The following is a 16,970-nucleotide window of genomic DNA, read 5'->3' as shown; positions in this document are numbered from 1 at the left end:
TACTTTCCATGGAACTTTCATCATATTTTGAAGCCTCACTACTTTTATAAAGTTGTACAATTTACTCAAGCAATGTTTCTCTACCTTCTAGCTGTCATGGCCTATGATAACTATGTGGCAATCTGCTTGGCCCTGCTCTTCTAAATCCACATGTGTCCTAAAATCTTCATCATCTAATTTAAGCTCCTTATCTCCCTGCATTGGAGGATGTGTGAACATTTGAAATTATATTAGTTGATTTGGGGGTCTATCCTCTACACTCTGAAAGAAATAGATCACTTTTTCTGTGATCTTTTTCCTTTGCTGAATCTTCCCTGCTCAGACATCTTTCATAGTGGTTATCCCCTTCATCTCTTCTAGGTCCATTGAGTTGATTGTTGGCTGTGTCTTCATCTATATCCTCATCAACAGCCTGAGTATGTGACTGATCCAAGGCTTTCTCCACCTGCACCTTCCATTCACTGCAGTCTCTCTGGTCTATGGGTCCATCACATTTGTTTACAATTCCAGTCCATCTATTCTGCTGGCCAGAACTAAATAATGTCCATCCTCATACAGTAGAAGCCCATGTTGAAGTTGTTCATCTACAGTCCAAAGAAGGCAACAGTCAGAATATATTCTTAGGATCTACTCTTTATTTCAAAATGAACTGTAAAGGTTTCCCTTAATAGTATCATATTTCAAACCTACTATATCCTCTTTGCCTGCTTTCTTAAGCTTAAAAAAATCATATATGTATATTGTTTTGCAACTTATGGCTTTATACATACTAAACTACAACTCTAATTCTCATTCTTAGAATTAGAATTAGAATAGAATTCTAATTCTCATTTTTAAGCACTTCTAAACCTATTAGGTGGAAACTTGAGATCCATTATAATAATGGCCTGCCAAGTTCCTTTCTTGCCATCTGTGATACTTCTAGCATTTATTTATCTGTTTATTTACGTTGCAAATTGAGGTTGTGATTATTGTTAAAATTAATTAAAATAATATAAAATAGAATAAAAAGATGCCATTCTGGACCCCTACTGTATTGGTTACTTTCTCCCTTTTGGCCACAGGTTATTTGTTTGCAAGTTAATATTAGTAATACATCCATTTCATGGTATTGTAACAAAGAGATGAGTTGATATACGTAACATATTCAGAATAAGTCCTGGCACAGTGCCAGTGTAAATTTTTATTTACTGAATGAAAGTGATTGGCATCTACAGTTCAATAATAGTGAATGTGTGTGCTATTATTTAAAAGACCTGAAGGACAGAGCAGATAGCCCAGATCTCGAGACAAGGCCACCACCCTCACCAGCCTCAAATCCGTGAGTTTGGTTAAGACAGTGATTTTTCCACTAGGTAGCTTTACAAACAATGGAAATCCCATTTCATCACCCTATGTGACTCGATGGTCAGGCTAAGTACCATATTGAGAGTCAACACATCATTGAAAAGTAGGCTACCCTAAGGGACTGAGAATGAGGAATAACCACAGATCTGTCTCAATTTTGAATTCCATAGCCCCAGAGTGAGGAAAGGTCAGGGAGCTGCAAGAGAACAAGAAAGGTTAGATACTCACAAGCCCAAAAATATAGGTGGCAGAATACAGATGGCAGAAGGTTTCAATTCGGAAAAAACATGTATAAGGATAGTCTAACCCGCAAAAGCCCACAGCAGACATCAATTGAGGATCACCTTAGAGCTCAGGACCGCTGAGCCTACAGCTTGAAGGTGGATCAACATCTGCTGCTCATTGCCGTGGAGCCTGGCAACTCTGATGTTTCAATAGTGCCCTGGAATACCCACAGCTTCAGGGATGCATGAGGATAATTAACACATAGAGGGGCTTGAAAGCATGAAAACGTGTCCTCCACATATTCCGATCCCAGTGCTGTGATGGATTATAAATCCCCAAAACATGTGGGAGACACTCCTAGCTAGTATATTAGCCACCCCGGGGGGTTATGACCTGGGAGTGTGAGAGAACCTGTTCAGTCCATACACTACAAATCTGTTTGTGGCCAGCAGAGGTCTCTGGTACCAAAGAAAGGAAGTTACCAAAGTGAAGGCAGCTTGGTAGAACCTCAGACACCTGTTCAAGGTAACCTCTGCAGCTCATAAGCAGTAGAAAAGACAAGAGCCTAGAATCAGCCACCAGGAACTTCACAAACATTTCCCAGCATTTGAGAACGCAGAAACTGCAGAAACATTGCATCCTGTAGTGGGACAGTCTGATGTTCCTTGTATCCTGATACTAAAACCGGTTTCTCGAGATGTGGTTTTCCCCAATGAGCAGATGCTTACCTACTCAAGTGATGCCATGTGAACCTTCTCCCCAATTAAACTGGTCACTAAAAGTCTAGAGCCTGTGATTTGACAGTCAAGGAAGTAAGGTGGAACTGAAGTTCAATAGGAAGTTGCAGGTAGAGAGAGAGAGGAGGATAGATGGAGGGGAGGAAGTCTCCATGGACCAGAACTGCGTGGCCAAGAGACACAAGGGGCTTTATAGCTAGGGAGTGTTAGAACAGCCCTCAATCTGCCCAGTCTAGGCATTTGACTTATAAATAAAATATCCGGACTGCAAGTCTTTTAGACAGGCTTATTAGAACACAAATCCCAACAACAGCATCCTTTTACAATATTTCCTCTTTTTTTTAATTTAATTTGATTTATGTGGGCACTCCCATTTTCAGGTGCCTGCAGAATCCAGAAATGGTTATTTGGATCTCCTGGAGTTGCAGTTAGTTGTAGGCTACTGTGGTCTGCCCTCTGGGCGTCAGGAATGAAACAAGTCCTCTGGCAGAGCAGTGCGAGCTTCTTATGTTTGCTACTCCCTTTTCTGCTTTATACCACACTTCTAGCAGCATTTATACTTCATTTTGTTTTCAAAGTTTATATTTTTGAGCCATTTCCCTTCATACAGTCATTTTAAAGTAGGTTTTTAACATTCTCAAGTAATATATTTTTTCCTAAAGGTTCTTTTTTTTGCCACTGTTTCCTTTCTTACCCCACCACAGCTTTTAGTCATATTTTAATGTTACTTTGTTCATTTTCTTTTAAATGCATCTTTTTATTTCTTTCATTTCTATTCTTACATTTCTCTGAGTTCTGAATTTTTTCTCCTTATTGGGAATTTTTTTTCTTTTTCTTTTCACTTACATCTTGCTCTTTTCTCCTTCATTGAAGTTTCCATTTCCCCCTTTCTTTGCTTAACCCTACTTCTCTATGTCCCAACTTACCCAGCCCCCTTCATCTCTCTCCTTCATTTATCATTTCCCCACTTGTCATAAATAATTTTTAACTTCATAGCATGCTTTACAGTAGTTTGCCATTTCCTGTGTTATGGTGATTGTCTGTGGTCTTTGCTGTAGCCTAAAGTCATGTTAATGTTTACTGGTCATGCCGCTGCCAAAGGCCGTAACCTGAGTGGCCTGCACTGTCACCTAAGGCCATGGTGATGTCCATGTTGCCACAGAGGGAAATGTCTATTGTGGCTGGGTATGTGCTGATGTCCATGGCCACCAAATGCCAGGTGATTGTCTGTGGTTTATGCTGCAGCTACAATCCACATTGATGTCCCTATTCCCAGCTGAATTAGAGCGCCTATCCATGACCTGGCCCTACTGCAACTGAGAGCCCTATTTGTAGTCTGTGCTCACACCACAAATCACGTGGAAGCCCACCATCCATGCTCCCATGGCCCATAAAGAGCAAATAAGTGACATGAATGATGGTAGGTGCACAATTGAGAAAAAGGGACATGGAAGACTTCAGTGGTAATGCCTACTTCTACCCCAACCTCCCCCCAAAAGATAGTAACAGCCTATATTTGAAACTGTATGAAAGAGATCTTTAAAACTATGATATGATGCTGGTGTGCCACCCTCCATAGTAAATTACTTCCAACAAGGATGCAGGAGGAAACTGACTCATCTCCATCTAGGGAGCAAATCACTGAGAGTTTGTCCAGGGCCCCAGTGAATAGGTAACACAAATTGGACATTTTTTCTTTGTTTGTTTATTTCCTGGGGGTACAAGGGTGAGGGGAGGACAGGGAAGGACTAAGAAGAGAATATGATCAGGGTGTATAATGTGAAATCACCAAAGAATCAATAAAAATATTATATTAAGAAATTAAAAAAGAAAAGCAGAAACACTGGAAACGAAAAGGCCAGTGAAACAAAGGTAAGACTTGTTAGAAAGCATCACAAATCAACTCAGTGTAGCAGAGGAAAGGGTATCAGAAATGCAGGATGGCAAAATACTATTTTCAGACAGCAATAAGGAAAAATTAATATGATCACAAGAATTATAGCATACAGTCAAAACAATGAACCTATTATCCATGAATTATAAGGTGCTGACACACACACACACACACACACACACACACACACACACACAAAGAGAGAGAGAGAAAGAAAGAGAGAGAGAGAGAGAGAGAGAGAGAGAGAGAGAGAGAGAGGATCAATTCGATAAAATAATAACAGAAAATACTCCCAGAATCTAGACAGAGAAATTGACATATAAGCACAGGGGGGATTTAGAACTCCAAATAGTCATAAATAAACCAGAGATTCCCCACAACATACTCCTCAACATGATGTTAAAAATACACAGAAAAAAATATATATTAAAAGCTCTAAGGAGCAGACATGAACTCAAGTACAAAGGCAAACACAGCAGAATAGCACAAGAGCCTTCATCAGCAACCCTGGAAGCCAGGAAAATGTGGAGTAACATAGTTCAAGCCCTGAAAGTAAATAACTGTCAGTCATGGTTGCTATATCCGGGACATTTGAAGGCAAGTATAAGCTAAGGCAGTTAACACATAATAATACACATATATAAATTATACCATCTTGCACTGCTTAAATATATTTCTATCACTTTCCCATTTCTTTTAAAAAGTGAAATGCAATCATTTTTCCCTAGCCTGAGTCTCTGCATGGCTTACCACAGCCTCACTTTTAATTTATTGAAGTTCCTGGGAACTTTGCATTGGCTTTTTATGTCTGGCAGCCTTTTCTCCTCTGTTTGCATCAATGGGCCCTCTACCGTCTCAGTCAGATATCACCTGCTGTGTTTGAATTTTCTTACTGGACTGCCTAACCACTTACTACAGTTAACCTCTAACTGCCATGTGAATCCATTGGTTTGCTTGTTCCTGCCACAATATGATCTGGGTTTGTTTGCTTGTTTGTTTTTAATGTTTATTTTAATTTTATTTATGTGTCTTGGTGTAGTCCCATGTGTGCTGGCTAGAATTATGACAACTTGACACAAACTATAGTCATTGAGAGGAGGGAAACTCAATTATAAAAATGCCTCCATAAGATCTGGCTATAGGCAAACCTGTATTTTTTTAATTAGTGATTGATGGGAGGGCCCAGCCCCTTGTGGGTGGTGCCACCCTTGACCTAGTGGCCCTAGGTTCTATAAGAAAGCAGGCTGAGCAAGCCATGCAGAGGGAGGCAGTAAACAGCACCCATTCATGGTCTCTAATCAGCTCCTGCCTCCAGGTTCATGCCCTGTTTGAGTTCTTATCCTGACTTCAATCAGTGATGGACTACAATGTGGAAATGTAAGTCCAATAAACCCTTCCTCCCCAACTTGCTTTTTGGTCCTGTGTTTCATCACAGCAATAGAAACCCTAACTAAGATAACATGTGTGTGGATGGGTTCCTACAGAGGCCAAAAGAGTAATCACAGTACCTGGAGTTAAAGGCAGCTATGAGCTGCCTGAAGTGGGTGCTGCAACTGAATTCCATTCTTCTGCAAGAGGAGCAAATGGCTAAACTGCTGGCCATCTCTTCATCCTGGCATGTTCTGTGTTTATAAAGTTGGTTTATTCTCTATTTCTTTTTCCTCTGAAATCTAATATTCATAAAAAGTACTTTGTTCATTAGCTTATCTTCAGTGTTTAATGTAAATGAAAAGAATGTATTTTCCACCTTTGGCTATAGAAAATATTATGTGTGTATTTTAAATGTTATTTTCATCCCTATATTTCTGAAAAGGAGAGAGAGAGATCTGGGTGGCCTTGGTGGATGTCTTTTATTCCTGCACTCAGAGGCAGAGGCTAGCAGACCGCTGTGAATTTTAGTATAGTCAGTCAGGACTATTGCACAGAGAAACCCTCTCTCAAAAAACCAAAAGGAAAAAATGGAATGCCCTTTATTTATCATAAAACATTTATCTATAAAATGAAGATGTGCTACATTTTAATATTTTCAATTTTCTGTTTTTAATTAATAAATTTTATTGTTTGACTATTTCTAACATGCATAATGTATATAATAAATTCCCTCCCCATAATCCATTTTTTCACACCTTGGCCAGCCATCATTCTTCCATTCAGATCTCATCCTCATATTTACAGGTTTTGCTTTGTTTTTCCATAGGGCTATCTGTGTGACCCTGGGTTTGGAACCAAACAATCGTCAGAGCCTGGTGGACTAAATTGAAATAACAAAGTAAACTTAGAACCAATATTCAGGTATGGGACAGCATGTATTTTATTCACTGTAATCATTAAATAAAAATACACCATTGCTTACTTTAACATAGACATTTCAGGATGGACAGAACCCTTGAAACTTAGGTGTGCTGATACGAATTGAACTATTCAGTATTCACTTGAGGCTGTGACCCTGTTCCCTGTTGGATTTGAATTCACTTTTGAATTTCTGACATCTTCAGAGACTCAGCCTAAGTCAAACTTTATAAAAGATGGCATAGCATCCATGTAATAATAACCATAAGATAAATGGATTCTTTTTTTCAACAGGTAAGATTTGAGCTTTTATACATAAATATTATTTGCATTTACCCTTGAAGAGGACTATTCCTTCAAATGGTATCTCCATCATAAAGCCATCCTTTAGCAATAGTACAGACATAACAAGAAGTTAGGTAACAAAATAACTTCAGCTGTTGTAAATTAAGTTTCCATTGTAGCGTTCACAGGGCCAAACCACATGACCAGTTTACTACCTCTAAGTCCAAAAACCACATGGTCTCTAGCTATGTTAATTTAGCAGCACTCTGCCATAAGGCTAAAGTAGTGAATAATTTTAAACACTTGAAATTTACAGAGGCCAGAAGAGTAGTCTTAGGATCCCCTAAGAATAAGTTTCTTTTAGAACAATTTGCTTCATTTATTGACTGTATAGATGCTACAGCACCCCAGACAAAAGACACTTTGGGCAGAAAAAGGGAAAAGACAAATTACGGCAGGGTGGGGCAGAGGGAGGAGGTTGTGTCAGGAATGAGATTCAAGATTCAACCTGCCTTCTAGATGAGTGAGCCTAAGTATGTTTTATTTTATGTGTATATGTGGGTATGCGTGTATGTTTGACAGTATGAGTGCCTGGTGTCCAAGAAGGCTGAAGTGAGTACCTGGAACCCTTATAACTGGAGGTACAGGCAGTGGTAAGCTGTCTGATGTAGGTGCTAGGAAGTAAACCTAGGTCTTCTGCAAAAGCAGCAGTATTCTTAACCACTGAACCATTTCTCCAGCGATGCTTCCTAACTTTATGGGCTGGAAGTCTTATCATCTGCATACCATGTTAAAAATCAAATTTAATTCCAGCATACTTCAAGGAAAAATTCTTTGCAGTAGAAAAGGATTTGATGCTATTGAGTAAAGCTTAATAATTACACTTGAAATATTAGCCGTATGATATTTCAAATGACTTCAGAAAGTTATGGCTGCATTGGCTTTATTTATAACTTTAAGTTCCTCTCTAGGTCACCCCTATTCTATGAAAGATATCTGACTTCTCAGTTTAAATAGACATCGTGAGCTAGACAAACGAGGTGCTGGTGCGTCAGAAGGCTGAAGAGTTAACCAGCTGTTCCTGTTACTTGGCATCTTTGTGACTAGCGTTTACTCGATTGAAATGATGATTTCATTTACAATACAATTCCAAAATGAATGAAATGAGTTCAGACTGCCTGAATCTGATATTCCGATCCACTTCCTGTGGAAACTGATGTAATTTAACATTTTCAAACTCAGTTTCCTTGCCTATAAAGTAGAAGAAATAAAAGCATTTAATATTATCTCCTGGAAATTAAAACGTCTCTGTATATGAAACTTGGCTTCTGGTCTGATAATTTAGTAAGAATTCAAGAAATGTTACTGTTTCCTCTAATCTTTACCTATATTTAGATGTTGTAATCACTTTGTTCTACTTATAATTCCTTTTAAAACCCTAGTCTTTAAGGCCCTTTGAGCACATTTAATAACAAAAATTACATAAAATTACATACATTATTATATGTACATGGTATATAATTAAATGTTGTGTATAAGTATTATATATTATATGTGTATATAAAACAGGTAACAGCATTATATAAATTATATAAAATTATATAAAAAACAAGTTAAAGAGAATGGGGCTACATATTTATAAATCTCTTCCTGAACTGTCTCCATCACAGTATTACTCTATCAGCTGTCCCATGGCTTTCCAGGAGGATGGGAACCACACTACAGTGACAGAGTTTATTTTATTGGGATTAACAGATGACCCAGTCCTTAAAGTCATCCTCTTCACCATCATCCTGTGCATCTACCTGGTGACTGTGTCTGGAAACCTCAGCACCATCCTTCTCATCAGAGTCTCCTCCCAGCTCCATCACCCCATGTATTTTTTTCTGAGTCACTTGGCTTCTGTTGACATAGGCTACTCATCTTCTGTCACACCCAATATGCTTGTCAATTTCCTTGTGGAGAGAAGCACAATCTCCTACCTTGGATGTACCATCCAGCTTGGATCGGGTGCTTTTTTTGGGACACTTGAGTGCTTTCTTCTGGCCACCATGGCTTATGATCGCTTTATAGCAATCTGCAACCCACTGCTTTATTCAACCAAAATGTCCACACAAGTCTGTATCCAGTTGCTTGTAGGATCTTATATTGGTGGCTTTCTTAATGCTTCCTCCTTTCTTCTTTCCTTCTTTCCTCTTCTCTTCTGTGGACCAAATAGAGTCAATCACTTTTTCTGTGATTTGGCTCCTTTGATAGAGCTCTCCTGTTCAGGTGGCAATGTCCCCATAGTTCCTGCCTCATTTTGTTCTGCCTTTGTCATTATAGTCACAGTGTTTGTCATAGCTGTCTCCTACACCTACATCCTCATCACCATCCTGAAGATGCGCTCTACTGAGGGCCGCCAGAAAGCCTTCTCCACCTGCACCTCCCACCTCACTGCAGTCACTCTGTTCTATGGAACCATCACCTTCATTTATGCAATGCCTAAGTCTAGTTACTCCACAGACCAGAACAAGGTGGTGTCTGTGTTCTACATGGTGGTGATCCCCATGTTGAACCCCCTCATCTACAGTCTCAGGAATAATGAGATTAAGGGTGCTCTGAAGAGACAGCTTGGTAAAAAAATATTCTCTTAGTGATGTATGTCATACTGTAGGATTTGGAATAGAAATAACAGATGAACACAATAGCAAAAAGAAGCTAAATGCCTGTTCTCATATAATTAGCAACTTGGAAGCTTTTTAGCAACTGCAGAGGGTAGATGTTCAGATATTAAGTAATAAATCATATTTTCATAGTAAGTTACATTTAATATATTTAAATAAAATAATAATAATAAAATAATTATTTTTATAAAAAGTAATTTCCTGAAAATTATTTCAATTTTCAATCATTTGTTTTCAAAAATAGTCATCTATTATAAATTACAATTATAGAACGTGCAAATGATTAAGGGTGTCTGTGTTTTCAACAGTCACTTTTCCCGCAACATGCATAGTAAGAGTAGTCATTTCTGAGGATACATTTTTGAGACAAAATGACAAAAAGTTCCTGGAGTTGTTTTCAGCTCTATTTAAAGAGTGTTTTGCCTAAACCCTGGGGTTTGTTTCTGGGTTTGTTTGTTCGTTTTTAATCTGGAGTACTATTGACTACTGTGAATGGGTATTGTAAGATTCATAACACTCTAATCTTGGTCCCTGGTTTTTGAATTGGTAAAAGAAGCAGGCTTCTCATGAAAAAGAATGATGAAAGCTTCCTGATTAACTTGCTCTCCTGAAAACCTTTCATTTTCCTTTGTGGTGCTGGGAATGAAGCCTCGCATCTGGTACTTGGTAACTGAGATTTGTATCACCAAGCCATGTCCCCAGCTCCTTCTTAATTTACCTGAATTCACTGATAGCCACCACTTCATTTATCATTCTTCTTCCTTTCTTTGTCTAGTATGGGACTCTGTGACTCAATCCTTTTATGGAACCAAAAGCATGAGAATAATTTATCTTTCTTCTCTGCATTCCTTCATTTGGTTATAAAATTTCGCATGTTTGGAGGACACATTTTTTTTTTACTTCTCTCTGTATTCATTGTCAGTGGCCAACCTCTTTCACAGTCAGCTTATAATTAATAGGTTCCTATGAGGTGATGAACTTTAGGCATCAGCTTGATAGCCTGTGGTACACAGGTACTTGGTCATACACTAGTCCAAATCTACATTTGATACTAATCTTAAGATATTCTTTGACATTTAGGCTGACAATTTTCAAAAGCAAATCTCTAATATAGATTTCCCTTGTCTAATCACTTAAAGACCTTAAGAGAAAAGCCTAAGGGTCTCTGAAAAGGGAAAGGTTTTGGAACTCTAGACCTCTAGACTACAATATCAACTCTTGTCAGTATTTTCAAGTTGTTCACCTACTTTACAGACTTTGTACTTGCATGAGACAGTTCCTTAATCTCCCTATTCTTTTATACATACAAATATAAATGCATATATAATTAGGGAAGTATACATATATATATATAAAAACCTTCGTATGTATAACTAAAATGAAGTCACACAAAATTTTTAATAAATATTTAAATATTGTAATAAATATATGAACATATAGTAAATATGTATATAAGTGTGTAGACATATATAACAATGTATTTTGTGTATATATACATAACTTATTGTTCTGAAAGAAGCTTAATGAATACAATCACTAGTGAATTTTCTCTCTCTCCATCTTTCAAGACATGCTATATAACCACCATAGCCATATATCTAAATGAAATATTTTCTTCATCAAAACATCAAAAGATTCAACTAGAAAAGGGCACATGAGACTTGGGGAAAATGAAGCTCTAAGGAAGTGGAATGGAGAAGAACAAACTGGAAAGAAAAGTATTGGGGCCCAAATGATAAAAAAGGAAAGGGGAGGCAAGACACAAGAGGACAAAGAAACAATCAACATGGAATAGTATGAAACCTGTTACCTTATTAAAAAGATTCTTAAAATAAAATTAAAATCTTTTTAAGATCTTAGATATGGCCTTTGTTCTCCTTCTCTCTCCCTCATGGTATTTTCTCTCTTTTGAAAATTTTGAGCATGCCCACACTCTGCTGCCTCAAGACTCTCTCATACAACCCCTACTTACAATAACCCTTTTCCCTTCACTGGTGGAGCATCTATGTTATGTTGCATGTAACAATACATACTTTGTTAAGCCACTTCTAAAGAGCCTTACTGAATCTCAAAATCTAAGATCACCACTATAGCCCTGCAGTAAGTACACTGTGTATTCAGTCCATAGGTAAATATATAGTTAGGGTTTGGTTTTCACCCATGAATGCTGGGAACTTATTGTAAATAGCCACAGTGGTGTCCTTTTCTCCCAATGGCTAAGTTTCACTTGGATCATTAAACACAGTAAACTTGAATGAAAGTCTGATACAAATGAAAGAAAATAACAAACTAATGGTTAGCTGAATGAAGACATCATCTTGTTTGAACCATTGGTGACACACCTTATTTGACAGAGGCTACAACTGAGGCATACACCAAAAATATCAGGATCACAAATGCCAGTGTGAAACATTGAGTCCTAGTTTTGAAATTATAGAAAATGTTTAATACATCAAAATAGTCAGCGTCTTAGTTTTTTAATTGGAATAGAATGTGCTAGATATCGGCGACATTTTCCAACAAAATGTTTTGAAATTCTTTTTGTCCTATGTCTTCCACTCCCTGCTCCCCGTGCTCCCCCTTGCAACTCCAAGCACTGAATGATTTCCTCTTTTGTGCCCCATCTGTCCTTTTTCCCATCTCTCCTTCCTCATCACCTTATTTAAAATGTACACTCAATGCGAAGAGATGGCTGATGGGCTAAGCAGCTAGGGAACATCTCACCACTAGGAGGCTCTGTTACAAAGTTCTTTCTGGCAATCCTTTTCATTTCCAAGTAAGCAGAGAGTTGTGCATTTGTTCCTGTGTTCTATAGTATAAACTAAGTGCATAGAGCCTAAAACAAAGCTGAGATCATATCGGTGTCAAACAATCCATTGGAACTTCCTAATACTGAGAATTCATGATTTTTTTTTTGGTATAATACAATTGCTGGGAAATTAAAGTGGAAAAACACAGTACGTGGGGAATCCAAATCCTCTGGATTCAAATAACAGTCATTTATCTTCTAAGTTTTATTTCTGTGGGTTAACTACTTACTTATATGGGGCCTCGGGTTACTTATTTTTAATGAAAACTAAGTCCTCTTCACTGGGTTGTTGTAAAGAATGGATGAGCTAATAAAAGTTAGCCTCCCTGGGATGAGATCTGACAGATTATTGTTTTCTAAATCAACTATGTAGGTTGAAGAGTAGATGGCATTTGGAGAAGTTTAATAGCAGTAATTACTACTGTCTCTCTCAGATAGATGATAGGTAGATTGGCGATAGATAGATAGATAGATAGATAGATAGATAGATAGATAGGTAGATCTATCTATCTATCTAATTGCTTCCCAATTAGATTACATGTGCGTAAAACTATGAGTTACTGATGGACAGGGGTAGTGCATACCTTTAATCCCAGCACTCAGGAGGCAAAGGTACATGGATCCCTCTGAGTTTTAGGCCAGCCTGGTCTACATAATGAGTTCCAGGACAGCAAGGGTTACACAGAGAAAGCATGTCATGAAAAAATTCTAAGTACAACATAAGTAAGGGCATACAACAAAGTATGCTCTTAATTTAAAGAATGGCATACACACCAATTGGCAGGACCTAAGGATGATGCTATTGTATGAGAGTTTTTAAGGGGACATGGCCATTACATGGTCTGTAATGGCCACCTTCTGTAGCTAAGTGGGACTCCCAGTGGAGGGAAAGGGCACCAACCACCCACAAAAACTTCAACCTACAAGAAGTACAGGGACAAAGGTGGAGGAGAGACTGAGGGAGTGGGAAACCAATGACTGGCCAAATTGAGACCCACCCCATAGGCAAGAACTAATTCCTGACACTATTAAAAAGACTCTGTTATTCCTACAAACAGGAGCCTAGCATAACTGTCCTCTAAGATACACCACCTAGAAACTGAGAGAAACAGATGCAGAGACCCACAGCCAAGCATTAGACAGAGTTCAAGAAGTCTTGTGGAAGAGTTGAGGAACCCAGAGAGGATAGGGACTCCACAAGAAGACCAACAGAGTCAACTCACCTGTACCCTTAGGGGTTCTGGGAAACTAAACCACCAGCCAAAGAATATACATACACTGGACCTACACATATGCAGGTCCCCCACACATATGTAGCAGAAGTAAAGTCTTCATGTGGGCCCCCCAACAATTGTAGTGGGAAGTGGGGCAGGTGTTTACGCTGACTTGGTTGCCTGCCTGTGGATCCTGTTCCCCTAACTGGGCTGCCTTGTCTAGCCTCAGTGGATGAGGATACACCTAGTCCTGCAGTCACTTGAGGTGCCAGGGTAGGTTGGTACCCGGGGGAGGGGGAGAAACTCCTCTTTCTCGAAGGAGAAGGGAAGGGAAGAGAAAGGGGCTTGTGAGGATGGGACTTGGAGGAAGGGGGCTGTAATCAGGATGTAAAGTGAATAAATAAATAAGTTAATGGGGGAAAGTTTATCTTTAATTCAAAGAAACATATCCTATGGATATATTCTAATAGTTGCTTTCTTAAAACCTGCTTTACATCTTTGTTCCTCGGGCTGTAGAAGAGGTGATTCAACATGAGGATTATCAGTGTGTAGCACTCAACCATCTTGTTCTCATCCATGGAGTAGCTGGATTAAACAACAAAAAATGAAAGCAATCAATTCATAATAGAAAATGATTGCAGTGAGGAGAGAGGTCCATCTAGAGAAAGCCTTGTGTTTCTTTCCAGTGGTTCATGTCTGCAGTATGAGGGTGAAGATGTAGACTAATGAAGGAGAAATGACAAGTGATGTTCATAATGATGGTACCAGAAGAGACAGAGTAGAAAATTTCAGTGATGCATACACAGAGAAAGGAAACATTAAATGAAAGAAAGAAGTCATGGAGGAAAAAAGCTATCTCATTTAGTCCACATAACAGACTACTAGTAACTTTTCAAGCATTCACACAACCACCCAACCCTTGGGATAAAAATTCTGTGGGATATTATGGTAAAGTACAGGTCAAAGAAACAACCAATATGAAATGTATATGAAAACCTGTTACCTTATTGATGCAAATTATAAAATAAAAATAAAATAATATTTCAAGACCTTAGATGTGGCTTTGTTCTCTCTCGCTCTCTGTCTCTGTCTCTCTCTGTCTCATTCTCTCTGTGTCTCTCTCTGTCTATCCCTCTCTCCCTCCCTCTCTTTCTCTCTCTCTCTCTCTCTCTCTCTCTCTCTCTCTCTCTCTCTCTTTCTCAGTATTTTCTTTCCTTCCATAGTTTTGAGTGTGCCCACATACTGCTGAGGAAATGGCACTTAAATAATCGTAGGCTATGGCAGCGAGCAGGAAGCATTCAGGTTACAAGCCAAGCATCACCAAGGAACAGAGTTGGACTTCACAAAAGCAATGAATTTCAAAATAGAGAAACATTAAAACTGATAGAATTAAGGTGCTTTTATTAAAAGTAATGGTGTGCCACCTTTGAGAAACTGTGATAACTTTTTAAAAATAAAGAAAAGCATTTGTGAAGATGTAAAAGTTTCAAATATTAGTTTGATTAATGTTTGATTAATCTCACTGACATGTGTATAGGGCAGAGCTTCATAACTTCCAGGTGCACGGTGATTCTATGCAAAAGTTGCCAAGAGTTCAGAAGATAAAGATGAGAGATACCAACAATGTCATCAATTGGTTTGAAAGAGAACACATGACATATTCCAAAATAATAATTAACAATATTTTTAAGAAAACAATACTAAACATATGAAAAAGTAACCTGTACTTATGGGCTACTAAAATATACAGAATTTTAAAAAAATAATTCTACATCATCCAGGTATCACAATTATGAAATATCCACATTTAATTTGAGTCCAGATTTTAGTGCAAGTGATCAAATTTATTAAATTCTTAAAAAGTATTAAATAAGTTATTATTAATCAACATAATACTACTGTATATTCAAGAGATTTTTTCATAGAAAATAAGTCAAACAACATATAATTGTGCATGTTTCCCAAAAACATGCTATTTAATTATTTATATAAATACATTGAATATTGTTCAAAATAAGGAATGTGTTCTCGCCATCAATTTCCTCATGGCCTCTTTCACCTCCTTATTCCTCAGACTGTAGATCAATGGATTCAGCATGGGTATCACCACTGTGTAGAACACAGACACCACTTTAATTTGGTCGGGTGAGTGACTTGACTTTGGTATGACATAAACAAAGGTAACTGTCCCATAAAACAGGGTGACTGCAGTGAGGTGGGAGGTGCAGGTGGAGAAGGCCTTGTGCCTCCCCTCAGTAGAGCGCATCCTGAGGATGGAGCAAAGGATGTAGACATATGAAATAATGATTATGAACAGAGTGATGACGATGATGGAGCCTGCTGAGATGGCAGGAGACATTTCAGCAATGTAAACATGGGTACAGGAAAGCTCCACCAGTGGTGGGAGGTCACAGAAGAAATGGTTGATTTTATTTGGTCCACAGAAAGTCAGGCTCAACAAACAGCTAGTGAATGATGAAGAGTTGACACATCCGCCCGCATAGGAAATAACCAGTAAGATGAAGCAGACCCTGGGAGACATGAGAGTGGAGTAGCGCAGGGGTGAGCAGATGGCCACATAGCGATCATAGGCCATGGCGGCCAGCAGGAAGCACTCAGCAGTCCCAAAGACCACATCAGAGCCAAGCTGGACTATGCAGCCAGTCACAGGGATGGCAGTTCTCTCTCTCAGGAAATTAACAATCATGACAGGTGTGACTGAGCTGGAGTACCCAATGTCCACAAAGGCCAAGTGGCTGAGGAAGAGGTACATTGGGGTGTGAAGCTGAGGGCTTCTTCTGATCAATATGATTATGCAGATATTGCCTAATACGGTGGTGAGGTAGACACCCAGGAACAACACAAAGAAGATACAACAAAGGGTGGGGTCCTCAGTTAGCCCCAAAATAATGAATTCTGTTACCATTGTGTGGTTTCCAGGCTCCATCTTTTTTAAAACAATTCTTACTGAAATAAAAACCAGTGGCTATCAGAATACATTAAAAGACCTCATGATTGATATATACCATTCCACATTTAAAAGCAGGAACATTCATGGGTCAGTCCAAGGCCCCTGGCACAGCTATAGTAGAGGTCTGCCTGGTGAGGCCTTAAGATGACCTTAATTCTCAAGAGACTTGAAGCCCTATGGAAGAGGGAGGTATGATGGAAGAGAGAACTCTTTCAGAGGCAAGGGGGAAGAGGAATGATAGGAACTGTACAAGGGGAGAACTGAGGGGTCAATTACTGGAATGTAAAGAAATAAAATAATAAAAATTGAAAAAAGATTTAAAAATAAATAAATAGGTAGATAGATAAATGGGATCTCTGTTCAATCTGCTGTTTATTTTCCCCCATATGTTTCCAAAACCAAGTTACATATCATGAATAATTTCATAATATTAATCATCATTTATTTTAAACCCTCAGGTACAAACTGAGCAATGACTCAGATTAGAACACAAGACTCACTCACTAGTGAGGGATCTAGTCAGGAGGTATAAT

The 16,970-nt window shown here is 38.5% G+C and overlaps 2 protein-coding genes and 2 pseudogenes across 2 annotated transcripts; 2 read left to right on the top strand and 2 right to left on the bottom strand.

Annotated features, from left to right (window-relative positions):
* Positions 1–624, top strand: Olr238-ps (olfactory receptor pseudogene 238; annotated as a pseudogene).
* Positions 8,469–9,413, top strand: Or5p50 (olfactory receptor family 5 subfamily P member 50). Its single transcript, NM_001000210.1, has one exon. The coding sequence runs from the start codon at positions 8,469–8,471 to the stop codon at positions 9,411–9,413; it is 945 nt and encodes a 314-aa protein (NP_001000210.1).
* Or8i6-ps1 (olfactory receptor family 8 subfamily I member 6, pseudogene 1) lies at positions 13,928–14,366 on the bottom strand (annotated as a pseudogene).
* On the bottom strand, positions 15,475–16,413 carry Or5p5b (olfactory receptor family 5 subfamily P member 5B). Its single transcript, NM_001000209.1, is given in 1 exon segment — positions 15,475–16,413. A coding segment is annotated over 1 exon segment (939 nt).
* Between the last annotated feature and the right edge of the window lie 557 nt (positions 16,414–16,970).

This window comes from Rattus norvegicus, chromosome 1, assembly GCF_021556685.1.
Source record: "Rattus norvegicus strain SHRSP/BbbUtx chromosome 1, alternate assembly SHRSP_T2T, whole genome shotgun sequence".
Classification (NCBI taxonomy): Eukaryota; Metazoa; Chordata; class Mammalia; order Rodentia; family Muridae; genus Rattus; species Rattus norvegicus.
The sequence above is the reverse complement of the archived record's forward strand: the minus strand, read 5'-3'. Positions and strand labels throughout refer to the sequence as shown.